This window comes from Castor canadensis, chromosome 9 (genome assembly GCF_047511655.1).
Source record: "Castor canadensis chromosome 9, mCasCan1.hap1v2, whole genome shotgun sequence".
Classification (NCBI taxonomy): domain Eukaryota; kingdom Metazoa; phylum Chordata; class Mammalia; order Rodentia; family Castoridae; genus Castor; species Castor canadensis.
This window is the reverse complement of record NC_133394.1, coordinates 24,413,353-24,440,211: the sequence shown is the minus strand read 5'-3', so window position 1 is coordinate 24,440,211 and position 26,859 is coordinate 24,413,353. Positions and strand designations below refer to the sequence as shown.

The window sequence follows — 26,859 nt, the reverse complement described above, 5'->3', positions numbered from 1 at the left end:
GAATCAATAAATATGAGTCAATACAAAGTTCTCTATGTACATACATGCATTTAACTTTATATGTAAAAACATACAGTCTTCAACTTACAATGCGTCAGCATATGATTTTTTTCTTTTACTTTACCTGTGCAAAAGCAGTATGCATTCAGTAGAAACCATACTTCAGATTTTGAGTTTTGATTTTTTTTGAGTTAGTGACATGTGGTATTGTAACCTGTCACAATACTAGGCAGTAGCAGAGAGCCCTAGCTCTCACAGGATTGTGAAGGTAAGCAGCCAGGACTCTACACATGGTAAGCTATGGCATTCAGAGGGTATGGTAAGTGCATGTTTGCCTGATGACATTTCCATTCTTGATGGGTGTGTCAGGATATAACCTCACTGCAAGTTGAGAAGTATCTGTACTTGAGCATAAATATAAACATATCCACAAAGGAACAAATATTTATCTGTAACTGTATTAAATGTGTATATTTATGTATCAAAATGAACACAGGTGAAGTAAAGATTAACTCCTTACCTTCATATTTATTTAACTTTCTATTATTCAAAAAATAGTGGTATGGCCTGAAATATTTTACGGTATATAATTTATTCAATGTCTTGCTAATGGTAAGTAATCACTGAATTTTTATTGAATTGTTGGTGCTCGTAGAAACTTTTCCATTATATAATAAAATATATTTATTTTAAAAGTCTGTTTATTGAAATAAAAAACCAGAAATAAAAAAAAATGGTTTAAATGAGAATTGCTTTCTTAACATTAAAGTTGGAAAATATTTTCCTTGATTTTTTATTAAGATGATCAGCTTTGTTTCCAGTATTGCAATTTTCAAGTTTATATCCAAACTTGTCACTAATATATTAAATCATTTTGTCTTGTAAGTAAAACAAAATTTAAGTAGAAAATTATATGAACATAACACATATGCTTGTCAATATGCATTTTTCATTGAAATTGCGTATGAAAATACTTTGTAAAGAAAAATAATATCTAAAATATATATAATATATTATACATAATATAATATACATTAAGGCAGAAATTATTTAGATGATTTATTTCTATAGTTATTAAATTTAGAACTTCGGAAAAAATATAGGTGAAGATCCTTATTAGATTTCCGTCAGAGTGTTCTCAAGACTATTTATAGGATACAATAGTATATAATTTCCTGCAATCTAATGGAAATGGGACAAACATTTAAAAAAACCCCATAATTAAAATTTATTTTTGCCAATACCTTGATTCAAACATCGTCACAGGAATGTGATGGGCTGAAAATATAACTATCCAGGATTTGAGAAATTTGAGAAAATCCTGAAACTAGAGAAATGAAGACATATCTAGTACTATTGCATTAAGATGTTTACCCAGTCAAAAAAATAATGCTATGAGATGCTATACAAGTCCCCCTGTTATTCTCTGGATAACTACCACACAGAGCAGGGATTCTCTGCCATGGTAGTGTTAACAATTTAGTGTGAGGAGCAACTTGGTGTCTGTGGGATATTAAGCAGCACACCCAGTCTCTTCCCATTAGATGCTAATAATGGCCCCCCAACTCTGACATACAACAATGTCTTCAGATACTGATTTACCTTCCCTGCGGGACCAACTTGACTTCAATTAAGTATCACTGCTGTAAAGGTGTTCATGAAAATAATTAATGTGGAGTCCCTAGATACTTTTCCCACCTCACCTCTTTTATAGTTTAAATCAGTATTTTCTTTCCCTGAATTTGCTTTACACCTTCTAATAAATACTTTCATGCTAAATCAACAAAAGGAAATTGCTTTTGTCTCCGTTGATATATGCCTCCAGGAATAGCTCCTTTACCAGGGCATTTTCTTGGAATTTGATTTATATGGCTTTCTTTTGCAATATTCTAACCAAAACTGGTGATTCGTGTAGTGTTTTACCCTTATTCATAATAGTAATGTTAGAAAACAAGAAAGGTTATCTGTGGGGTGTGTGTGTGTGTGTATGTGTGTGTGTGTGTGTGTGTGTGTGTGAAATTACACTGAGAAAATTCCTAGAGAAGAGTTAGTTTATTGTGACTGGAAGAGTTAATCTAAATATTAGAGTCCCTGCAAAATAATCACCTCAATGTATTCTCCTTAGAAATATCTAGTTTTCTACTTTCAATAATGAGAAATCAGGCTTGAAGACATTAGAACTATTCAGAAGAAATTACAATTAGCCATGCACACTGGAAGTCTTTAACTTTGTCTCTGGGAAGCTAGACATCAAATTCTGTTTCACTTTGCAGAAAATGTGGAGAGTTAATAAAATGCCAATTTACTAAACATGTTTCTTGCATTCTGATCACGTTGCACTTCTAACAAAGCCTTGAGAAACTTATACAGAATATGGTGTAAATAAAAAAATTTATGGAAACTTACACAGAACAATACTTTACCCACATTTCAATACTCTGTCTCATGAGATATTTTATGAAAGAAAGCTAACTGATAAATATTCCCTCTACTTTTTTTGCTTTTCTGGGTGGGGGATACATTGTAGCACTTACAAATGTTCTTCACAATGTATCAAATACATCACACTTGAATTTACCTCCTCCACCGCTCTCCTTCAAGAGATGAGAGCCTTCACAGCATTTTCTTTACTTTTTGGCCCAAAGATTTCTCTTCTCAAAGTAATTCTTTGACAAACCATTTAGTTACTGAGTAATTTGCTTCAAAGTAAGTTGTATTTCTCTTTCTTGTGCAAGAGGGCAGGAGCAAATTTATGTGGAAAGGGCATGCTGTCATTTTCTTCTATAGTTGGCTAAATAAGGAAAGACAGTACCATTGACAGAAGACACACTGGCCATTGGTCTTTGAACATGAGATTATGAGTCACAAGGATTCATAATATCAACACTCCTGATAAATTATACTCAAGGATTTATTAGTGATACAAAATTTATTTATCCTCTTAATTTCTACCAACACTGAGTAAAGTGCCTAGTGTAATACTATCATTAACTCTGCTTACAAAAGTGCCTATCCTGGGAAGGTAATGCTGAGTAAAAATTACTAAGAGAAAATCCATGATACTGAGAGATGTCACACTAATTTATGACTAACATATTTGTGATGCTAAGCATTTTTGTGAAACTTAGAAATGTAACATATGGTTGCCCAAGAATGTAAGGCAGGGGAGAACAGCAAAGTAGCATGTCAGTTCTGTTTCAGTTGCATGCAGAATGAACAGAGACCCTACTACATAATCATGTTGCTTTCAAGTGTTACTCTGGAGTCAGTTAAATGCGGTTATCTCTATAAACAAGATAGCCAGGCTATGCAGGATGAAAACTTGTTGTTTTTAATTACCATTTATGCTTGTTAAAGGGCTATAAATATAAGCCTTTTGGTGCTACACTTCTACAAACAGTCAGTACAAAAAACAGACATGATGTCCATCCTACCTTTCTAGAGCTATGCTAATTCAACATGCTTTGTTTTCTTTTAAGAGTGTCTATATTTGATTAGTAGGTGATGATATTAGAATGCAGCACTGTAATTTAGTTTTCTTCTTTGTTTATTCAGGACTTCAACAGCATATGTAGTCAGTAATAAAATTGAATTTCAGTCTCCATCAAGTTTAGTTAGTCTCATGAAAGAAAAAAATTAAATTTAAAGGATCTTAGTGTGATAGCTCAGAAATGTAGATGCAATATGATAACATGAAATACAAACTCATTCATTCTCTACAGACATCAATCTGCAATGTAACAGCAATCAAACTCTTAAGTTTTGTTTTCTCTACTTTACTTTTTAACACAGTTTTCACTGGGATTTTAGCAAGCAGTCTGGGTCAAAGGGTTAGTATTAATTCACTGTGGTTCTTCCCACACATCACCAAACCTTTGAGGCAATGCAACAATAATTTCATTTCCTTTTTGCACCTTTCACATAGGATCATCACTCCTCTTTACCACCTGTCTGATGGAGGGATGTGGTGCCATGATAAAGGCCTTAGTCTTTGCTGTCTGATAACATGTGGAAAAACAATACTTAATTGTGACATCAGGTGAGTGTTTATCCTTTCTAAGTCCCTATATTGCCATCTATATAGTAGAATAATGACAGGACCTGCTAGTTAGATTTGGTACGTGTATTAAATGAGATGTAAGTGTCATAGAATGAGAATAATAATTGTTGACTTCATATGCCCAGTGCCTACAAAGTGCCTGTCATATAACAGCTATTCAATACGTTTTGTTAATCAGTGTGTGAAAGACATCGCACTTTTTTTTACTGCATTGTAATTATGTGTTCTATCAAATGTATCACATGAGAACAAAATATGTAACTGTGTATAGATATGTAACTACTGATTGGATGCTTTGAAGAGGATGACAAAAATCATTCTCAGAATCGATACACTATTTACCACATTATGTTCTGACAATTTGGAATTTAATATATTTTACCTGTCTGAAACCATGAAATTATTTCAAAGTAAATGTTTACAGTAAGGGTTTTATATCATACAGTCATATTTTATAATCATTTTATTCTTCTTAATATTGAAATGATTCTTAAGTATTTGGTGGCACTTAAATAACTAAATTATATTATAATGGAGCCTGATTGCTTACATACACAGATAATAAATGTGTCCTTTTCATAAAAAAAATCAATAAATAAAAGTAGAAAAGTAAACAGACCATATAAAAAAGGCATTAAGTATGACTGTGATACTCAAGACATACTTAATATTGTAGTATCTCTTCCTCTGTGCAAATATATAATATAATCTTAAAAAATCTATAAGGTGATAGGTGATCTCAAATTGTGCTAACATTGTGTTCCACATTGGACATATTTTTGTCATGATAAATGGTACTATAATTATGTCTATGTACTGCTAGACTTTACTTATCTGTGGTTAGCTGGTATGTTATGTGGTTTTATAACATTACTCTAAATAAGCAAACAAAATAATGTGAATCCATACAAGTCATAATTTCTAAAAATATTGTCGAAAAATTAAATTGCATCAAACATAATCTTCTGAATATTTCATTTTCATTATAATGCATAAAATGTTTTAGAGTTTTAGAATTTATATTTTAAAAATTAGAAAATCAATTATTGTCAAACAGTGGGAATTTTTTCATAACACGTGTGTTTATTCAAAAATTCCATTAGTAAGATTTGAAATTGTGACAATATACATAAGGTCATAATACTTCTTGTATTACACATTTTACTCTGTTAGATTTAAATATAGGAAAGTATAAATATAAGTGAATATTGAGAACAAAATAAAATGTATTTACAAAATGCTGAATAAATTTATCTTCCAAATAATCACAATTTTTTTCTATATTCTGAAAATGAATTTGCAAAAAATCATCCAATATATGTATTTTCATATATTGTGTTTGCATGTTTGTACACACACAGACACAGGCACACACTCACCCATGCACATGCACATACACACTAATATAAAGTAAAATGAGATCTTTAGGGTAATGGTAACTACCATCTTCATATAAAAAAGATTTACCTATTCTTGCAATGCAAATTAATTGAATTATTAGTGTAGTAGAATTTGGTAAATTTGAAAATAGAATGGAAGTAGGTAAGTGGAAGTAGGTAATGCCAGAAGCTCCCTTTACATTCAACACTGATCAAAGGCATACAGCTTACTTTGCTTAAAAATTAAAATTCCAATAAATAATTTTCTCATTAAGTAAAAATGTAAATTGTATAATGTGATAATGGAAGGTGATTAAATGTTTACATCATAAAAGGTGAAAATATAATACCTGATTTAAGAGATACCATGGGAATGCTTTATCAAGGAGAAAAAACTACATGACACCTATTTATCACAGTTGATGCAAATTATCTATTCCTGAATCAAACAAAGCATATTGTTTGAGAACAAGAAAGTCATTTTTGTTCACACATTTAAGGTATTATACCTGTCACTTAAAATCTCTAGAGATATTTACGGAAGAATAATGTGCTGAATGATAAGGCTGCAAAAGGTAAATGACTAAAAAGTGTTGTTGAAATAACACTGTCATCATGAATTATTGTGACAGGTACAATAACGATGGTTACATCAAATATCAAGTGTGATCATTTAATTTAAAATAAAACAGTAAAAATAAGCTCGACTAGGACCATGGTAATATTAACAAATTCTGGACAACTCAATAGACAGCCTATTGAGTATAAGCAGACCTATTTTTTAAAAAAGGAATACTTTTTTTTAATCTACATGAGCAATGGAAAAATATCTTGAAACTATGCTGTAAGAAACATGTTTACATTATATACTACAAATTGAGATTTAGTTTTATACATATATCATATTATAAGAGCCATTCACTTACAGGTTACAAAACTGAATAACATATTTTTAGAAAACATAGGATGGAATCAAGGAATTTGATTCCATTTTATGTCATACATATAGCACACTTGTCAAATAATAACTTTTACACTTTAATAAAACCAGGTCCATTTGTGTAAAAAAATGCAGTTGCAGACATTGGTGCTCTTTGCCACTTATGTTTAATTTTTCCACATCTGGACATATGGTTAGTTTGCTCCTCCTTATTCTCTTGAAGGTAATTAGTTATTGCCATGTGGTTTGCTTTGTTTAACCAAGAAAATATGAATATAAGAATTATATGTCACTTCTTAGTGGAAGTTTGAAACCCATTTTACATCTGTGACATTCTCTCTTTCCTGCAGGTCCTGCAATGTAAAGATGAAGATTATTCCATCTGCCTGAGTCTAAAGCAAGGAAACATGGAGGAGAGTTGCTTGTGGACCAGCAGTAGATACGTAGCACAATAGAAATAATCACTGGATATTATAAGTCACTAATATTTATGGATTATTGTTTGTACAAACTTACCTAGCTTATTCTACTTATATGGGTACACTTTATTTGTTCTATCTGGGGATTTGGGTACAAAGTGCAATGGTAAGGAAAGTGAATTCCAGAATATTGTTTGTGTTCATATTCTAGCTCTGAAACTATTTGCGTATGACCTTGGGAATAGTACTTGACCATCTGGGCCACAAGTTTTCAGCTGTAAGATTTCAGCAAAAATAGGATCTCTTGGTAATGTTGCTGTTTTTAAGATTACATAAGTCATTGTACATCAAACTCTTAGGATATTGATAGGCACATTTCAGAAACAAGTTAATATTAGTAATAATTTTGTCCACCTAGAAAAATGATAGCACCTTTTATCATGCTTAACTATTATTGCAGTTATTACTCAAAATTATAAAAATCAAAGGAAAATAGTTGCCAAATTAGTATTTTAGTAGTTTATTTGGTTTTTGAAAAGTGGTGTGCCTACCAATGATGTATATTGCACAGTTCCCTCTTGAACAGAAACACTGAATTGGTAATAATATCAGCAGTGTAATTTTACACAAGTTACCTACTTCTCTATAGTAAAGCATCTTTGCTTGCAAAGGTCATTATATAATAGTAGCTACTGTATTGGACTTTACTAGAATTAAAGTAGTTAAAATATATAAACCTTTTAGAACCTCACCTGACATAGAATAACAGTCAAAAATTAAGCAAAGTAACTTAGAGAAGACACATTCAAGTATGCCTGAGAAGCCAGGGAACATGCTGGGGATGGGGGCGTGTAGAACTTAGTTTCCTCTTTATGTGAATAAGGTAAGAGAGAAGAAATAGCACCATAGGATAGGACCTGATGTGATTAAAGGCTTTGAGACTGAGGGCAGAAATAACACAGTCTGTTTGTGGAACAACAAAATAGATAAAGCTGGTTGCAAACATTGGATTCAGTTTTTCTTATGTGTGTTTTCTCTTATGGGAATCATTTTTCTATACTTTTGATACATACCAAGCAAAAGAAAATGAAATACATAAAATGATAGAGATGTGATAAAATCATGTCTGAAATATTTTAAAATAAGGCGTTTTATATTAAATAAAGAATAACTGAAAGGAGGAGCTATAATTTAAAAAGGGACACACTCTATTCCAGTTAGCTAAATAGATCATTGCTCCAGTAGGAATAATTTTTCATAAAGAGAAAATATCAACAAAGAATTTTAAAAATTATAATTTTAAATGATATGTGAATTTAAATAATTGATTCTTCTTTTTCTATAATATGTTATGGTACACTCCCAGGAAAACAGTAAATTTTGTTTTTATCCTAATTAGATAATAATTTCTTATCTTTCAAAGGTTACGGTTGTAGGAAATATGCCTTAAGTGAAAAATAAGTGGAAGCAAAAAGATAATTATCAAGAAAACTATCTTTTGGCACCTGTTTCAAATTAGACTTTGAAACAAAAAAAAACTAAAGAAAGCTTAAAAACAGTGTGGATCATACAAACATTATTTCTATAAAGTACTTTCTTTCCAATTAAAACAAAGTGAACAATTCCTGTTACTAGATTTATCATTCTACTCTAATACCATACCATTCTCAGAGCAGAGGGTAAAGATGGAACATCTGGGTGGAAGGAGTTAGAACAAATAGATTTTCTTCAGGGCAAAGCAAGAAGAGAGATGATCTCTAATCTCTGTGTCAACATGAAAACTTTAGGTAAATAACTAATAATATTTTAATAGTATGTCCCTGGTTAAGAACTGAATTGAGTAAATTAAAGTAGAATATGTGGATTAATGAACACGGATCCCTGGAAAATATCAGATTGATCAGAGATGCTTCATGGACAAAACATTCCCCCTACTATGTAAAATAATCCCACAAAGTCCACTGACCCACAAAACCCTGGACCAGAGAGCAGAAAGTCAGTGAAGTATGAAAGGCCTTTGAGAGTTGTTCTCAGTGTCTCAGACTTGTTCCTGACTCACCCGAGCATCTCAACTGCCAGCGTCTTTGAAATGATTAATAAAGCATGATATTTCAGAAGACCTCTGCTTTATATCACTGTGATTTGACAATTCTTTCCTTTGTATTAGCTTACTGGGTACTGAATATTATCTTCTTTAAATACCAAAAATACAATTCCAATGTTTACATACTGTTCTGCTAGATGATTTCACTTTTAAATAAAATTCGAAAATCCAGTATATGCTTTCTAAAGCTTATATTCTAATAAACCACTAGAAAAATAATAACATGTAAAATGGATCTATGTAGTTATAATATTTTATTCTTGTTACATATGAATTACAGAAATGGATATTGTTGTTTTAAAGACACCAGTCATTAATTTTGAGGATACTGCTTTAAAATTCATGTTGCTACAACTAAATGGCAGTCAGACAATGAGAGGTTTTCAAGATGATAAACCATAAAGTATTATAAATATTTGCTAGGAATACTACTTAAACACTAAATCTGTATTTATACATTAACCTCTTAAGAAATATGTGAACCTAGAGGTAAAGAAAATTAACCTATTTCTGGATAAAGTTATTCTTTCAAGTTTACTGTGATATTCTTAGTGAAAGAGGCACAGAGAGATTTCCTTCTAGGTCAGCAATCTTGCCAGTCTTGGTAAGAAAGTTCTATAAAGAGCCTGAGAAGGAAGGCATGAAATCTCTTCACTCTCCCTGACCTTTGTATTAAAAATTTATTAGTATATAAGCCTTCCTGACTGTTCATCAAAATTTAAGCTACTAGCTATTCTTCCATGCAAGGATGAGGGAGCACTTCCTTTACCTTTTGAGTCATAATTTTTTAAAAACAGAAACTTAAAATCTGAAGCTAAATCTTTGAGGGAAATACCAGCACCATCCTTTTAATAATGCTGCACGTGCTTTTTTTTCTGCATCAGCATCAAATTCTGATTCACTTGTCATCATTCTTCCTGGGAGTTAGGAAGCTATGATTTTTTTCTTTTCTATGAATGGTTATGCTACCTACAGTTTTTCTCTTCCTTATCAAGTTCCTTTTTAAAAATATTTAACATGAGAAAACCACCATTTCATATGTGTGTGTATTTGTACAAATAGAAACTGATCACGAAAGCAAACAACTTTCAGACAGTAAAAAGTCATTACAATATATCTTATTATCATTTGTGCTTCTTGTTGGTTGACCTTTGTTGACATCCAACAGGTATCATTTGGGAGACACTGGATATTCTAACAGATCTTAATACTTATTGATACCAAGGACAATAGTTCTTTCCAATGGAAGATTTATGCCAATCTGTTTAGTGACATTTTGGCTTGTTTTGACTGAATATATAAAATGAAATTGACATATGTTTGAAAATATATGCTAGCATCACCTATTTGTTTACAACTTTAAAGTCTTCATTTATTAATCTCTTCCAACTTTTCTATATATCATAAACCTACCTGAGGATTAAAAAATATGGTAGGGAAATTTGACATGCTTATATTTCAGGGTATAACAAAACTAATTTTCAGAATTATTTAGATTATAGAAAAATGTGCAAAATGGGTTAATGATTATTAAAGTAACTAGAAAAAGTGTTCACATCCAAACACTCTCTGTATTTGAATAAATAATTGTACCATTATAAAGTAATTTCCTTAATGCATATAGCATGTTGTACTTATATAGCAAAATTTACTATTACAGTTATCCCTGGTCCACAAAGAGTATATCAAATATATTTTTAATAATATATAACATAATTATCTATATTTTTCATATGCAATCATATTGATTACATATGTTTTGAGTTGGGTGTTATAGCCATAGCACCCTTCAGCATTTTGGAATTAGGAAAACAATACAAAATCTTGACTTTTGATCTGAATAATCTATGGCTTTGTCTCTTGTTTGAAAAATTATATGAAGTTGAAAGTCACTGAATCTCTTCAAATTCTAGTTTCCTTATTTGGAATATCACATCTATCCATCTTTTACTTTGAGTTCCTGACTCTGAGAGCATTTGGATGAACATGCAGGCATAATAGTAAAACATAGTATTTCTGATCAGGAATCACTGACAATACATAGATGCCACCTTCATGTAAACCCTGATTCCTCTTGTTCCTTTGTACAATAGTTATCAACCTTCATTTACTTATACCATGGAGTATAGAACAATCATTGTTATAGTACTAACACATTTTTCAGGAAACAATGGTAACACTCCCATTAATTTTATTTTTAATTCATGTTTTATATAATTAAATAAGCACAGCAAAACAATATTATAATAGTTAAATGAAGAAATATAAAATATAATTATATAATAAGCTGTGAAAAAGTCTGAATATACTTCTAGAAATTATAATTTTTGCTGTTAAATATATTCATTAATGTGTTATTATAGGCTCTGAAAGGAGAAAGACAGAGAGAAGAGAGAGAGGGAACTCCAAGGAATCACAACTGAAATACTATTTTCTTGTTGTTAAAAATCAACCTTCAGGTAGTTAGCTTGTTTTGTCTACACTGACAGTTTATATTACATTGTTTTTGAGAAAAAATGCATTTTTCTTTGTTGAGGCACTCTAGTTGCTAATAGAAGTTTGTGTCTTTGCAGCTTCTTCAAAATGTCTTTAATTGAATTATTCTTCAAAATAATTTTGACCATTCAAATTGATGAAAAGTATTTATCAGGGGAATGGGTATTTCTCACCATTCAAAGATTTCAAATATAAAATATGACACAAAAAAGAAAGAGATAAAGAATAAACCAGAAAACTGTAAGGAAAGAAAAACTGGTTTTGTATATTGGGTTTTATAAGGATGCTAATAAAGAGAAGAGCACATATGGTGTCTTTGTGTAAATAAGTATATTCATAATATTATTTAAAACCGTGGCTTAAACTTGACATTTCACTATTCATGCTATATGTTATATATAGATTCAAATAATTTAATATACTTTATAAAGTTTCCTCTCCCTAGCTCATGACTCTTCTTTTGGTTTGCTGCCTGTCCACAACACTTAGCCATTATTTTGGCTTTCTGTCTCTTTAATTTATTCTCATTATAAACTACAATATTTTGGATTCCCTTGTAGCCACCTGTCTATTTGATAATTAAAGTCAGCTATATTAGAAAAGTAATAAAAAGGGGACACATAGAAAGCAAGAAGCAATGTCAAGTCAAGAATCCAGGCCTCATCAAGAAACTTCCTTTCATTTGAAGACAATAGCCAATGAATGTATTTCAAATCTTAAGGAATTTTGTGGCTTTTTATTTTTACGTTCTGTAGCTAGAACAAGTCTTCATGATTTTTCCAGCTGAAGACATTGTGTTTTTGTCTTTTGGTCTCACTGCAAGGCAAAAGAAGTTACACATAACTTAGTTCCTAAGTAGGAATTGTCTGACTAGGATGGAGGAGAAGAAGGCATTGTTTTCAATTTCCCCAAGGTGCACAGGATATGACATAAAAAACAAATGAAGACTAACACCAGAGAGACAAATGATACGGATGAGGAGTTTGGACAAGCAATATTTACTGCCAAGTGGAATATTACATTTTAAAATGCACGTACATAAAGATAACTTTTAAATAAAAGTATATTTTTGTTGAAAAAACACAATAAGAAATAAGCAGATGTCTGTTAGCTGAATCTTCATCAATAATGTGCATAATTGTTTACAAATGCAAAAATTATAGAGTATTCATATTGGAATTGTATTACATATGTATTACATATTTTGAGAAAGAGTTAACATATGGAATGATAGAAATCTTGATTTTACTCAGTGTTTAGCATGTCACAGATCAGAGATGCATTTCTTATGGCCAAATAATTAATTAATTTAGCTTGAAATATGTAGTGGTTTAAATAAACCTTCAGTGCATGTAGGATTCCACAGGGCCTTGAAAAGAAGAAAACAAAAATAAATGAATAACAAATTAATAAAGTGAATGAAAATTTAAATGAAGATTTTCAATGTTTAACCACTTAAATAAAAAACACAGACTGACATGAAACTGTTCTGTTTACTGGTCTTCCTGAGTCCCAAACTGCCATTAATATTTGCAAAGAACATTTATGTTAGTAATGGCTAAAGGTACCAAGCTTCTAATTAAATACACTATTTACATGAGATGAGAAAAGGGAAGAATAATTAGCAAACTTTTATCATTCCCTTGGTTTTGTATACAGGTATAAAAATATCAGATTTACTCAATTATGCATTCTTCAAGTATAAAACTGTGAGAAGGGGTGGGGGCATGACTCAAGTGATGTTACACCTGCTTAGCAAGTAGTTCAAACTCCAGTGACACCAGAAAACTAATAATAATAACAAATTAAAATCTAAAGCTGTGAGAAAACTAAATAATTAGTAAGCAAATCCCAAATGACTCTCCTGATATTTTTGCAAAACATTGTCACCATTCAACATCCTAAAACAAAGCCCCCCAAAACATCCTTTTTAACCAAGGAATTCTGTTTTGTATTTGTACATAAAAAGAATTACAACACCCTATATCATGTGGTAGCCTCTCCCAAAGAAGGTGGAATTTTTGTTGGACAGAAAAAAGTGAATATCGGAGAAGAGCCTTCCTATAGTATGCTATGTTATACATCGATATATAGGAGATATATGTGTCAATATATATAAAACAGATTACAACTCATAGGAATGGCAGAAGAAGAAGAAGGTAGGTCAAACAGGACTGCTAACTGCTAAAAGAATTTTCCAAAAAGAAAGCTCACTCCTGGTTTGAGTGGTCAATCATGGCTATAGAACTGGAGTTTGGCTCTAAAAGAGATAGGGTAGGGAAAGGGTAGTACATATAAAATGGTTTTCAAAACCCAACAAATTAAAACCTAATCAATTGAAACAAAAAAAATTAGAAATGTACCATGGAGCAGGTTAGGTAGAAGTAGTTTTGTTGGAGAATTGTTAGAACTAAAATTACACAAAAAGTGAAGGGTACAATGTTAGCAGTCATTGCTTCTGGTTAGAATGGTGTGGATTTTATCTTATATGGCTTACTGAGCTATTCAGTGTGCATATGTGGTATGTGTGTGTGTGTGTGTGTGTTTGTGTCTAATTAGAAGTATAATGATGTAAGCTGTGTGTTTGTGTCATTTTTTTGCAGATTTATGTGTGGTGCTATAGATGCAGAGACTATAAACAAGAATCAAGACCAACACCAAGGTGAAGACACTCTGAAGGGCTAGGCAGTGCTGGAAAGCAACTGTTCTTGGAACCTGATTTTCCCTGGTAAGGTTCTCTTTGCAGTTTTGTAAACTGCTGGTCTGTCACTCAATTCCATCTCAAAAGCAAGATCCTCTAAAGGGTCTTGCCTGAACTCTCTCCTAGCACAAACCACTCCTCTTCTCCTGGTTTCTCCTAATGTCATCTTTTTGCTATTGTCTTCATAGTCCTTTTTACTGTGAACAACTCTCTTTCTAATTGATCATCCATTGTCATCCATGATTATATGAGGTTTGTGCAAACACAAAACTTGTATGTTTGTTTTCTACTGTTATAATATCAGTGCCTGGAACATGACTTCTTGTTATTATTTTAATGACTGTATGGGCAAATAAGGGTGATATGCTTTGTGATGAAAGGAATCCCAGGACTATACCTTACAAACTGTGGCAGATATGTATTTTCCAACCAAACATGTTCTACTAAAAATATCTACAAAATCAATAAGAAACGCATAAACATTATGAAGTTGCTTAGTGTTTAGTACCTGTTTCACACATGTAAGCTGAATAAAAAGTCATAGGGAATATATTGTTATATTTTATGTATTTTAGAAATCTAAAATTTTGTTTTTCTCTGTATGTCAAGCCTCTTAAAATTCAGATCTTTAATAAAACTCTAACTCAGTACCATTTTTCAATATTCTAGGAAAAGTTTGCTAAAATGAAGCAGGAAATTCGATAATAGGTTGAATATGTTCAGAGACACAAGACTCTAAAATATATGATATTACCATTTCTCTTTCCATAAAAGTTTATAATCTTCAAGAATTTACTATGTAAAAAAGGTGAAATAACCTTGATACTTCTGTGCTATTTTCAGCTAGCAAACACAAAGAGGACTGCAAGGAAATAATAAAGCTCAATTAATGAAAATACATGGCTTCCCCCGACTCAATAATGTAATGATAATTTGAAAAATGGGATTCATTTTTATGAGCAACCATTCTGGGGATAGTATAAATGAGGAAAGTCAGTTATAAAATAAATGATTCTTTATTCTTCACCTCTAAAATATAATGCATTTAGTATATTGCCACAATAGAAAAAGCTCTTCAAAATTCAACATTTATTTCTGATAATTATATTTTTAAAGTATCAAATATTTTGTTTCCTCAAAAATTTCTAAGTTATTTTATTTTGTGTTAAAGTAGGTGTGGAATAGAAATTAAATACCTTGTACAAAAATAGTTTCATGTTCATTATAGCAATGAGGAATTTGCTTTTAAAATAATATATTTCTACACTGAAATTGCAGTTTGTTATTTACATGTAGGTACATATGTTCATTGCAAAACATGACAAAAAGAGATATGTAGGAAGAAGGGAAAAAAAGGCCCCATTTCTACTGAAAAGTAATGATTACCATTCCAGCCTTTGTGTACTTATTTTGACAGATGTACTTTTTACTAACTAAGAACATACACAGTGCATTCTGTGCTTGGTGTCTCTCTCTCTTTTCTCCAATAATAACTGCTAAATGTTGCTGTTAATATTTCTTCATCTCATCTCATAGCATTTCTTATTCAAATTTCCTCAATGTCCCTTAAATAATGTTACTGCCAGACAGCCCAACCAAAGACTTAAATCCTGGACTATACACAACATTTGAATGTGATGCTTTTAAGTTTTTGTTTTTAACTTTTTAAGTAGGGAAGTCTCTGCCTTTAATGGGAAAACTTCAAAGAAAAATGGAAAGACTGGTAATATTAATATTTGCACAGGTCTCACCTAGCTTCAGAAATCGAATTGTCCCGCTATTCCCTCTCTGACTGCTGCTTTCTCTTGCTCTTTCTGTGTGTGTGCATTACATTTGTCATTATGCCTCTTAAGACTCTTTAAACAAGAAAGTCCCCCAATTTTTAAGAGCATTTTTAAAGGAAGCATGTCAGTTGTCTCATAGGATACTGAAAATTCTGCATCCATTTGTTTTCTGCACACTGAAAGGCAGGCCATATGCTCAAACGGTTTCAAGTTAGACTTTTTGGGTCACTGCTTTTAGACTGTTAGTGGGCAGAACTTAACCACTTAATGAAGTTTTAGAGTTTTCAGTTCAGTTTGTTTTTAGAGCACAATCCACTAAAGATACAAACAATAAAAATAGGTTTCAAATCACTTTATAAAAATTCTTTTTTCTCTATAGTTATAACAATTTGATGTTCAGTTAAGTTTATCTATTTCAAGTGATTTTTGTTTTAGTTTTCTTTATTTATGAAAAGATACCCTTATGGAAGAATGAGACCTGTCGAAACTATTTAAGGAATGGGGGGAAGGAGAATAAAGGAGAATGGTGGAGGGGAAGAATTCAAGTATGATATATTTGATATATTGTAAGAACTATTGTAAGTGCTACAATGTACCCCCATCACAATTTTAAAAGAGAAAAAATGTAGGGAAAATAAAATTATTTAAATACAATGACATCTAAGGAAAAAACCCAGATATACTCAAAAAAACTTGCTTGATCTCTTTCATGCTCTTCTCTAGTGCTCTCTTACTTCCCCTTATAATTAAAAATTACTGGGTTTTACTATTTTCCATACATATATAAAATATTACAAAATACTAAATCATGCTTCATAAGTTGCTTTCATTTATCAGCATTCTAAAGGTTTCTCCACATCAGAATATCAATGTTTTCTCATATTTCTGTATGTATAATCTTCTAGTTTTGTGACTCAGTCTTTGTCAAACAGACCTTAATGGTGGGTATGTGTGCTTTTTCTTCATGGAAAATCCTATGGAGATGCTATTTGGTGTATACTGAAGCATAGGTGTAGGGTCAAGCTTTAGCGATAGCACTCACAGTTGTAGGATAAAATGGTGTAACTCTGTTGGAATTTTCAAAAATGTCTTCTCTGGGAGATGCAGCATGTGACAATGCTGTGCTTTCATAGGAAAACAATTATCAGGAAATGTAAAAAATATTTGAAAGTAAGGAAGGTGAATGTGGTTGATGTACTTTCTATGCAAGTGTGAACATGGAACAATCAAACATGTTGAAATCATCGTTAGAAGGGGACTAAGGTTGAAAAGAGAATGATGGAAGGAATGAACCAATTCAGGATATAATATATATAATATATTAATATATAATATATTTCATTGTGAGGATATATATATATATATATATATATATATATAATGAAATGGTCTGTATAGCCATTATAAACAAACAAAAATATCTTTCTTAAAAAACGAAGGACAGGAAAGTAAAACAGGTCCTATTTGGGAAAGACCGAAGGAGGGTGAATATGGTGGAAGTATATATATTATATATTTGTGTATGAAAAGAGAACAATGAGATCTGTTGCAACTGTTCGAAGCAGGGGGATAGAGGGGACAGAGGAGAAAGATGGAGGAGGTGCATCTAAGATATATTTTAAGCACTTTTGTAAACACCAAAATGTACCCCCAGTACAACTATAACATGCTAACAAAAAGAAAAAAAAGACTGGAGAGAAATAGAAATGCAAAAAATGTTTTAATAAACAACATGAAAAGCCATTTCAAAACCAGGGGCTAGCACTCTGAAAAAAAATTTGGAGGCTACTTAAAAAGCTAGACATTGATCTACCATTTGATCCAGCAATACCACTCTTGGGGATATACCCAAAAGACTGTGACACAGGTTACTCCAGAGGCACCTGCACACCCATGTTTATTGCAGCACTATTTACAATAGCCAACTTATGGAAACAGCCAAGATGCCCCACCACTGACAAATGGATTAAGAAAATGTGGTATCTATACACAATGGAATTTTATGCAGCCATGAAGAAGAACGAAATGTTATCATTCGCTGGTAAATGGATGGAATTGGAGAACATCATTCTGAGTGAGGTTAGCCTGACCCAAAAGACCAAAAATCGTATGTTCTCCCTCATATGTGGACATTAGATCAAGGGCAAACACGACAATGGGATTGGACTTTGAGCACATGATAAAAGCGAGAGCACATAGGAGAGGGGTGAAGATAGGTAAGACACCTAAAAAATTAGCTAGCATTTGTTGCCCTTAATGCAGAGAAACTAAAGCAGATACTTTAAAAGCAACTGAGGCCAATAGGAAAAGGGGACCAGGAACTAGAGAAAAGGTGAGATCAAAAAGAATTAACCTAGAAGGTAACACACACGCACAGGAAATTAATGTGAGTCAACTCCCTGTATAGCTATCCTTATCTCAACCAGCAAAAACCCTTGTTCTTTCCTATTATGGCTTATACTCTCTCTACAACAAAATTAGAGAAAAGGGCAAAATAGTTTCTGCTGGGTATTGAGGGGGTAGGGGGGAGAGGGAGGGGGTGGAGTGGGTGGTAAGGGAGGGAGTGGGGGCAGGAGGGAGAAATGACCCAAGCCTTGTATGCACATATGAATAAAGAAAAAAACAAAAACAGGGGTTAGGAGACTGTTGCTGGTTGAAGGTCTATCACTAACACCTTATGTGCTCCTAGCCAAGACTTCTATCCATCTGAAACCCTCAGGCTTCCTTCACATTTTGGTATGTGACCTTCCTAAGTCACTTGTCCTTTACCAAACCAACTTTCTTTGTTTAGAACAGAATTTCGAATATTTTACTTCATGCATACATTTTTGTCATTTGCATATGCTACATAAATCAATAAGAATATTTTTGTAATTGGCTCACTTTTTTAATTAAAAAATACATGTTAAAAGGAAAAAAGTAAAAATGTTTGAAATGTTCACATACTGAATGATTTGCAGTCATTTAAACTATGAAGTAAAAGCATACTTTATATATTTCAGTAAATAATATTCATTATATTTGAAATGGCAATACATGAGTTCATGTGATATATAATGATTCGGTGTTCATGTTTTTTAAGATATGAAAAAATAAGATGAAGGATAAAATGTTCAAAAGTACAGAAAATGCGACACACACACAAACTAAATTTTGCCCGTTATGAATTTATATAAATCACAAATTCTAGCTTCATATTTTATAAATCACAGCAGTGAGTCATATAGTAATGATATTCTCACAAAGAAGAAAAGTTAATACTTTGAACTCAGTAAGGCTTTGTAACATTCCTATTAATTAAAAATACTTCTAAGTAACATTTTTGGAACAGTAAGCATTTCTTATAATCCAAAAAGTTAAAAAATGTGATATTTCTAACCTACATTAGTCCTTTCTTAAGCTTAGAAATGAACAATTACATAAATATTCAGGCTATAATTTCCAATCCATTTTCTTTCAGAAAATAACTACATTAGACTTCATCTTAAATTTCATAGGTTGACTCCATTTTTAAACACAAAACTTATAAAATACTGATAAATATGAAGTAATTCTGATATATATAGAACTTTGGCTCTTTAAGTATGCTGAATTGCAAATGATACTCTTTTGCTATAAATTTTCTGTACAGTAATTCAACTTCACTAATTTTAAATTCTAATTACCATATTAACAATATGGCATCTCTAAAGAGTATAATTTCCTGGTATTCTTACTTTACAGAGCACAAGGTCAATGATTTTTGGAACTCACTTTTAGGAAACTTTCTAGTGTAGTGTTCTAAACTTCCTATTTCTTTGCCATGTTGGTGTAAAGACATATATGAAACTTTTTTTTACTTTAGTTCTTTATGGCAATGACTTTTTATAAGTTATGAAATCATTTTGTGTCTTTATTTTGAAACAATTTCAATCTACATATTTCAGTGTCTTTTCCCCTTGAAATCCATTTCAGTTCTTCCACTGGCAGAGTATAAGCAAACTATATTCTCAAGTACCAAAGCAGAAAACTTTTGTGATGGGCAGAAACCATTAAGAGGGCTAATGCACTTGACAGAAATTATCCCCTCTGTGCCTCTAAATCAAGTTCAAGTAGAATTGTCAATGAGAATCATATATCAAAGAAGAAAACTGAAGGAGGAAAATGAAAAAATTTAATTAATTAAATTTGATAGCCTAGTGAAACAAATATTCAACCATGACATATCTGAGACAAGCTATGAGCTATTGTGTGAAAAAGAAGATGCTGTCATATCTGGGATATCAAAATTGTTGCCATTATTGTTTTAGAATACATATAATTTTACAATCGCTGCCTATTGAAAAATTAATGTTTCTAGCAGTCAAATTTAACTACTACCTTTAAAAGAAATCTATTAAAAATTAATTTAGGCCAGGTGTTGTAAAGTTGGGCCTTTAATATGTCCAGCTAATAGTTGTATAAATCTGGTTTAATCACATTAAAATTTAAATAACCATTAAACTACTACATTAATATATGATTTCTACTTGTTCTTGCTATATATATACCCTAACTTAATAGATTTATGTCTAACTTCTACAATAAGAACAATACACAAAAGTAGATTATTTTTGCATCTCTGTCAAACAGTTGTATGTCACTGTACTTTTTTATTTATAGACTATGCATCTTTATTTGAAGATTAACTTGGATTTGCAAATTTTCCTGTTAATAGATCAAAAGAAGGCAATTTTGATAAAATCAAATTAATATAAAAATAGTCCATTGAGATTTACTTTAAACAATTACTAGACAAAGTCTTAGAACATAATTTCATACCCATTATAAAGATTAGCCATAATTGCATAATGCATATATTAAAAGACATGCTAAGTTTTTATGCTGTGTTTTTTTCCAAAGGGTAGCAAAAATTCCTGTAGAAGGGATTTCCTACTACACAATGAGAATTAGCACATAGATACCTAAAATTCTACTTTTCCTATAACAGAGAGATTGGAAGAATTTCCTTTTCTATAAATAGATATGCTTATCAACACTATGACTGATTCAACATAATTTCATAAATGATATCAGTGGTTACCAGTTTAAGCTATATAAAATGGTTGTGTGATCTTTAAAAAAGTTGACTATCACTATTATTTTTATTGACAAACCATAATTGCATACATACATGGGGTAGAATGTAATGGTTTTGATATTGTTATACAATATGAATGCTTAAATTAAGTCAGTTAACATACCTGTCACCTCACTTGCTTATCCTTTTTAGTTGTGAGAGATTTGAAATTTGTTCTCCTAGTTATTTCAAAATTTACATTTCTGTTGACTGTAGTTACCCTTCTGTGCAACAGGTATCAAAACTTACTCATCCTGTCTAATTGAAACTTTGTACACTTGGACCAGCAATTTCCTTTGTTCCCCTACTGTGTATTCTTTTATTATTTTATTATAATTAATATTTATACAATTTTGAGTAATTCCAAAGATTACATCCAGCTTTGCTACATAACTTATGAGAATTTCAACTACAAATTGCCTTAACAAGAGGGTTCTCAGTTGACTGATCCTAATTCTATACAGTCATCACTCAAGGAAGGCAGTGGAAGCTCCAGGAAAGACCTTATTCCTAAGTAAAGATTGAGAATTTTGGAGAACAACAGTCATGCAATACAGTGTTATGAAGGCAATTATAGATTGGCATCTATGTTTTGAAATCACTGAATGTTTATACTAATTTGCACTTCATACTTTGTTCTAATAGGCAGGAAGTAGTCATTTTGTAATAATTGTCAGATATAAAAAGTAACAGAATAATAACACAACAAAGCAATAGCCTTATCTGTATGTTTTTCTGAATAAAGTAAAAACAGTGTGTTATATATTTTAGGATTATAAAAATATCACAGCCTTTTAGCTAACGCACTATTTTCTTTCTCTGATTATTGCGTGCTTCCGATATTTGTGATACATTTTGTGGTAAACAGGAAAGTGCTGCTGTACACCGAAATTTAAGTAAACATTTAAAGTGCAGTCTCACCTCCACATCTGAGGCTGAGGCATATGTGCATTCATCCAACTGTAGGTCAAAGAATTTAGAAAATAAAACGGTTCTCTATTTAAAATGTAAAGACTTTTTCTTATTGTTCCCTAAACAACACAACTATTTATAAAGCATTTGCATTGTAATAGAATTTATAAGTGATCTCAGATGATTTAAAGAACACTAAAGGATGTGTTATATGTACATATTAGAATGTTTTTGGTAAGAGACTTGACCGCCTGAAAGTTTTGGTTGATCAACAGGAGTCCATTTTTGCCTGTTCTGGTAAAATGGTGTACAGAAGAAAGTGAAGTGAATACAAGCAGAAACATATATAAATGGAAGTTAATGTAATCTGTATGCTGTGGCTGATTTTGCCCAACTTTCTTCTCATTGCTTATGCCAGGTGAACAGGACAGATGGGTTTGTATCTTCAGGTGGGTTGTGTTCCCCTGGGATGAATCTCTTGATGTGATGTTTCTGCTTCTAGGTTTACTACTATAAAATTCATTTTTTTCATAGTACATGGACACTAAGCCTGATTATTCTTATCTCGGGCAAAAGCAAAGACAAGGAAATTTTGCTACTGACTGATGAGTCTTCAAGCGTTTTCAGGGAGCACATTAATTGGAACATGAATTTCACTTCACTTCCTTAAGTCTCACATCTTAACCTCAGATCTGCCCATATCATCCAGTTTAAAATTTGTGATCATAGTCCTAACTCCTACCCCATACACTCACAGTTATCATTTCCCTGTGCTATTTTTGTTTCACACCTCACTTAGCATCATCTGATACACTGTATAAATTTTTGTTGCTTATTGTATGGTCTCACCAACTGCAAGTGCCAGGGGAGGACTATCTGTTGTTCACTTAAAAGATGAATCCCAAGTACCTGGCAAAGAGGCAGCTTATAGGGGAAACAGTAACTTTTGTTGAACTAATTGCAGGGATGATTCTCACAAGTGATGTCCTTACAACGTCATCACAGGATAAGCTGAGACTCCTCTATTACATATTAATAAACACCTGTGGCAGATAGTTTTTTTTCCTGCTTGTGTTTTTATCAGTGTTCTTGTCTGAAAGTTATATTTATGTAATGTGAAAAAAAAACTTGGAATATGTAACTCAGTTTATAAGCCTTTTTTAATTTGTAAAAATAATAGAAATACCTCAGATAAATGAATACCAACAAACAAGGCAGGTGGGAGAAAGATTTTCCCTAAATGTCAGGCTGTATTTACACATCATCAGGGGAAGTACTGACTTTAAGAAAGATAACAGAAACGAATGGTTCCTAGACAGAAAGCTTTAAAAAACTACAGATTATAAGCAACTAAATGATAAAGCCTAAGTGATAGTTATTCAATGCTTGTAGATAGGCTGATATATTATCCCAACACAAAAAATTCTCCGTTTCTATCTAGTAAAAATCTTATCATTCTTATTCCTTACCTGAATAAGATATGATGAATTATATTCATATTTTTAAGAACTCTGCACAACTGTGCCAGGAGTCCTTCCAAAATTAGATATAATAGAAGTAACAGAGATTTCAAAACACATAGAATATTTCATTGAGAATTTGGTCAAGGTATGTATTCACAATATACATTTTATTATTAATATTATATTCCTAGCTTAAAAGCAAAAACTACATTCATAAAGCAAACCTCATCACAAGGAAAGTATGTTAAAATAATTGAAAAATACACAGTGGAATGAGAGTCTATTGCCAAACCAATTCATGCTTTATTTTTACCTAGATGAGATGAAAAATAAGTATGATGCCACAGTTTGCCAATTTTAAACAGTCAAATGAGAGGCATTAATGATGTTGAGACTAACAGTAATTAATAACTTAATATTTGATGAAGTATGTCAGAACTTCAAAACTCTTTAAGAAATTAAGAAAATATGAACAAAACCTTACAAGTTCAAGATGAATACACACTTATCAAATATAGATATAAAACACATATTAATGAAGGTGGAAACTGTGTCTACTTAAAATATTTGTCACACACTAGGGGAGACCATGCATGGGAGGAATGAATGTGGTTGATGTGCTCACTGTGGAGGAGTGAATATAGTAATCTAAAACTGGCTGAGGCCACTATGGGAAGGGGACCAGGAAGCAGTGAAGAGGTCTGGTAGAGATGAACCAGGTGAGCTGTAATACACATGTGCATGGAAACACTAGGAATCTTTCTGTATAGCTACCTTTAGCTCAAATTACCAAAAACGCCATGTTTTTCTTATTATCTCTTATGTTTTCTCTTCAACAAAATTGGAAAACAAGAGGCAGAGCAGGTTCCATCAGGAAGCGGGGTGGGAGGGAGGTGGGGAGGGAGGGAGGTGTCCCAAACAATGTATACACATATGAGTAAATAAAAAAATTAAAATTTGCGAATTTGTGAGAAAAATTTAGAAATTATGTGACTATTTTGAGTCAAGTTCATGCATTAATTGAAAGGAAATTTTACACGTAAAGTCAGTCCCATTTCTTGAAAAAAAATTCTGCAGAATCTAATAAGGAAGTATAAAAAACTGTTTTTAAGATGTTAAGTTAATGAAAGTACTTTAATTTTCTCACTGTCAGTATGTAAGATCTTCACTGAAGTATTTGGCTATTTGCTCTCATATTTTTGTAAAAATATTATTTGTAGTAGTTTAAGCTATAAAATGTTTACAGATACCATATGTGCCATGTTGAAGCATCTATTTACATATAGTTGATGCCATCAGAAAATCCTTCTCTGCCTCTTAAAGCAACCTTTCGATGGGCAACATTGCTACTGGACTCTTATCTATTCATCTTCCATCCTGTTTTAATAACACAAGTGACATCTGAGAAATTATTCTTTGATCTTTCAATAAAATAAGGTTGTGGGGACAAGGAAAGGTGAACAAGGTTAAATTGGCATTGATTATTTAAGACACATTCATCATTCATTTAACAATCTCCTTCATCACAGTAACTATTTTGATTATAGGCCTGTGCTGAGATGCTCTGAATTTATTTTTAAAATTCCTTCCAGGTGCATTAGAAATCACAGCACACTGTATATTGACATTAGTTTCAAGACTTCTGATAAATCTGTTCCAGGATATGAGTAGTTTATTGGAAAAACCTTTAAACTTGTTTATAGTAGTGGATTTTTAAAAGATTCAATTATTAGTAGTATTTTCAGTGGATTCTAATTATTCTTATGCAAAATGTGTGGCAACAGTTATCTTCTGAAGAAAATGATGTAAGTGGTGACTTAAAATGGCATATATTTTAACACTCACACCTCAGAAACTTGGTCCTGACTGATTTGCACAGAAATATTTGTGGACATATTGATAGCTATGGAAAGAATTACTCATAATGTACAAGATTTCTAAAAGAGTTTTATTCTCATGAACACTGTTCATGAATTATGTATAAATATGTGTAAAGTATATTTGTAAAAATTCAAATATCCAACTCTTTTGTAAAAACATAAAGAAAATACAAATTAGAGAATAAATGTTTTTGATTCATGTGAAAACATGCAATAATTTACAAATAAATGTTGAAAGGCACAGACAATGTTTCTAGGTCATAGGAGAGCTATACTTTAGATGAATCTTCCAAGTACTTGCACAATGCATCACCCTTGAAATGTTTTACTTTTTTCTAATCTGTTCATTTAGACTATTTCCCTCTCTAGGTTTTCACATACAAAGTAGAATGACATATAGCTACAGTTACATCTAGTTAACCTCATAATTTTTACATGCATAGTTTAGCAATTATTTTGCTAATTCCAATAATGATGTCCTAGAACATATCTCTACAAAATATGAAACAGGATACTTTTCCGTGTTAGTACCCAAATCGTTAGCAAACCTTTGTGTAAAGATTCCTTTAGGGCCTCACCCCTAAGAAGGTATTATTCCTTCACCCTAATTCTATCCCATAAACTTCATTAACTTGTCATTGTCACATATGAAGACAAGCAAGGAACAATGAAGATTTTATGAGGAATATGTTATTTATGGCATCATTTTTACTTTTATTTGCATGTTTAGAAAACTAAATAGCATTATTATAAGAAATCCTGTAGAAATAAGAACACCATGAAGTACATTCACACAAATTCAAAAGACGTTGGTAGTAATTCTGTGTTAGGAATAACTGTTCTCAGCTTAGTTATTTCCCCAGAGGACCATTCATTCTTCAGTAACCAATTCTTTCAAGTAGTCACTGATAATGGTACATAAATCTAACAGTGCTACATAAAGGTTTTACATTTTATATTTATGTTCAGTCATGTTCAGTCACTCAGCAAGATAGAATTCAGTCTCCCAAAATCATCTCCTTAACTGGAATACAATGGAATATTTGAGTCCAGATGAAGAAATGTTTTTCCTTTTTCTTGTATGGAAAATGCATTACTTTTAATAAAAGTCTAGACTTCCAAAAGGATCATGTGACAGTGAACAAATGACTTTACTTTTTTGGAATTCACTTAACCTCTTTAAAATCTGGGAGCTCTCTAGGTGGGTTTTAAGTTAAATTGTAGTATCTGTTGCATATTCTTATGTTGGAAAACAATTTGATGGAAATTATTGCTTTATTATTCTCATTGAAAAAAATCCCTTTGACTTACACATTTATAATTATATAGGTTATTACTTATAAAATACAGATTGGGATATATCCTAGTGACTCATACACAGATATGTACTGAAACATACTTTATTTTTTGGCAGGACTGGGATTTGAACTCAGGGTTTCATGCTTGCTAGTTAGGTACTCTCCACTTAAGCTACTCTGTCAGTGCCAAAAAAATTTAAAGAGGCAAAGTATTCCAAAAGAGATACATATTGAATTACTTTTGATAAATTCTTTTAGAATATTATGTAAAAATTATTTCCTTTAAAAAATAAATATCAACATTATTCAACATATAATACTGAAA

At 31.6% G+C, this 26,859-nt stretch overlaps 1 protein-coding gene across 8 annotated transcripts in view; it reads right to left on the bottom strand.

Annotated features, from left to right (window-relative positions):
* The window catches only part of Ccser1 (coiled-coil serine rich protein 1), a 1,264,311-nt gene that overhangs the window by 587,836 nt on the left and 649,616 nt on the right, over positions 1–26,859 (bottom strand). Inside the window, exon 10 of one of the 8 annotated variants that reach the window (XM_074041369.1) lies at positions 1,036–12,767. The exons of the other annotated variants lie outside the window; for them this stretch is intronic. Within the exon in view, the coding sequence (XP_073897470.1) occupies positions 12,708–12,767 (60 nt within the window). The 3' untranslated portion in view covers positions 1,036–12,707. Of the gene's footprint in view, positions 1–1,035; positions 12,768–26,859 lie in introns of those variants that run through there. 8 annotated transcript variants of the gene reach the window in all.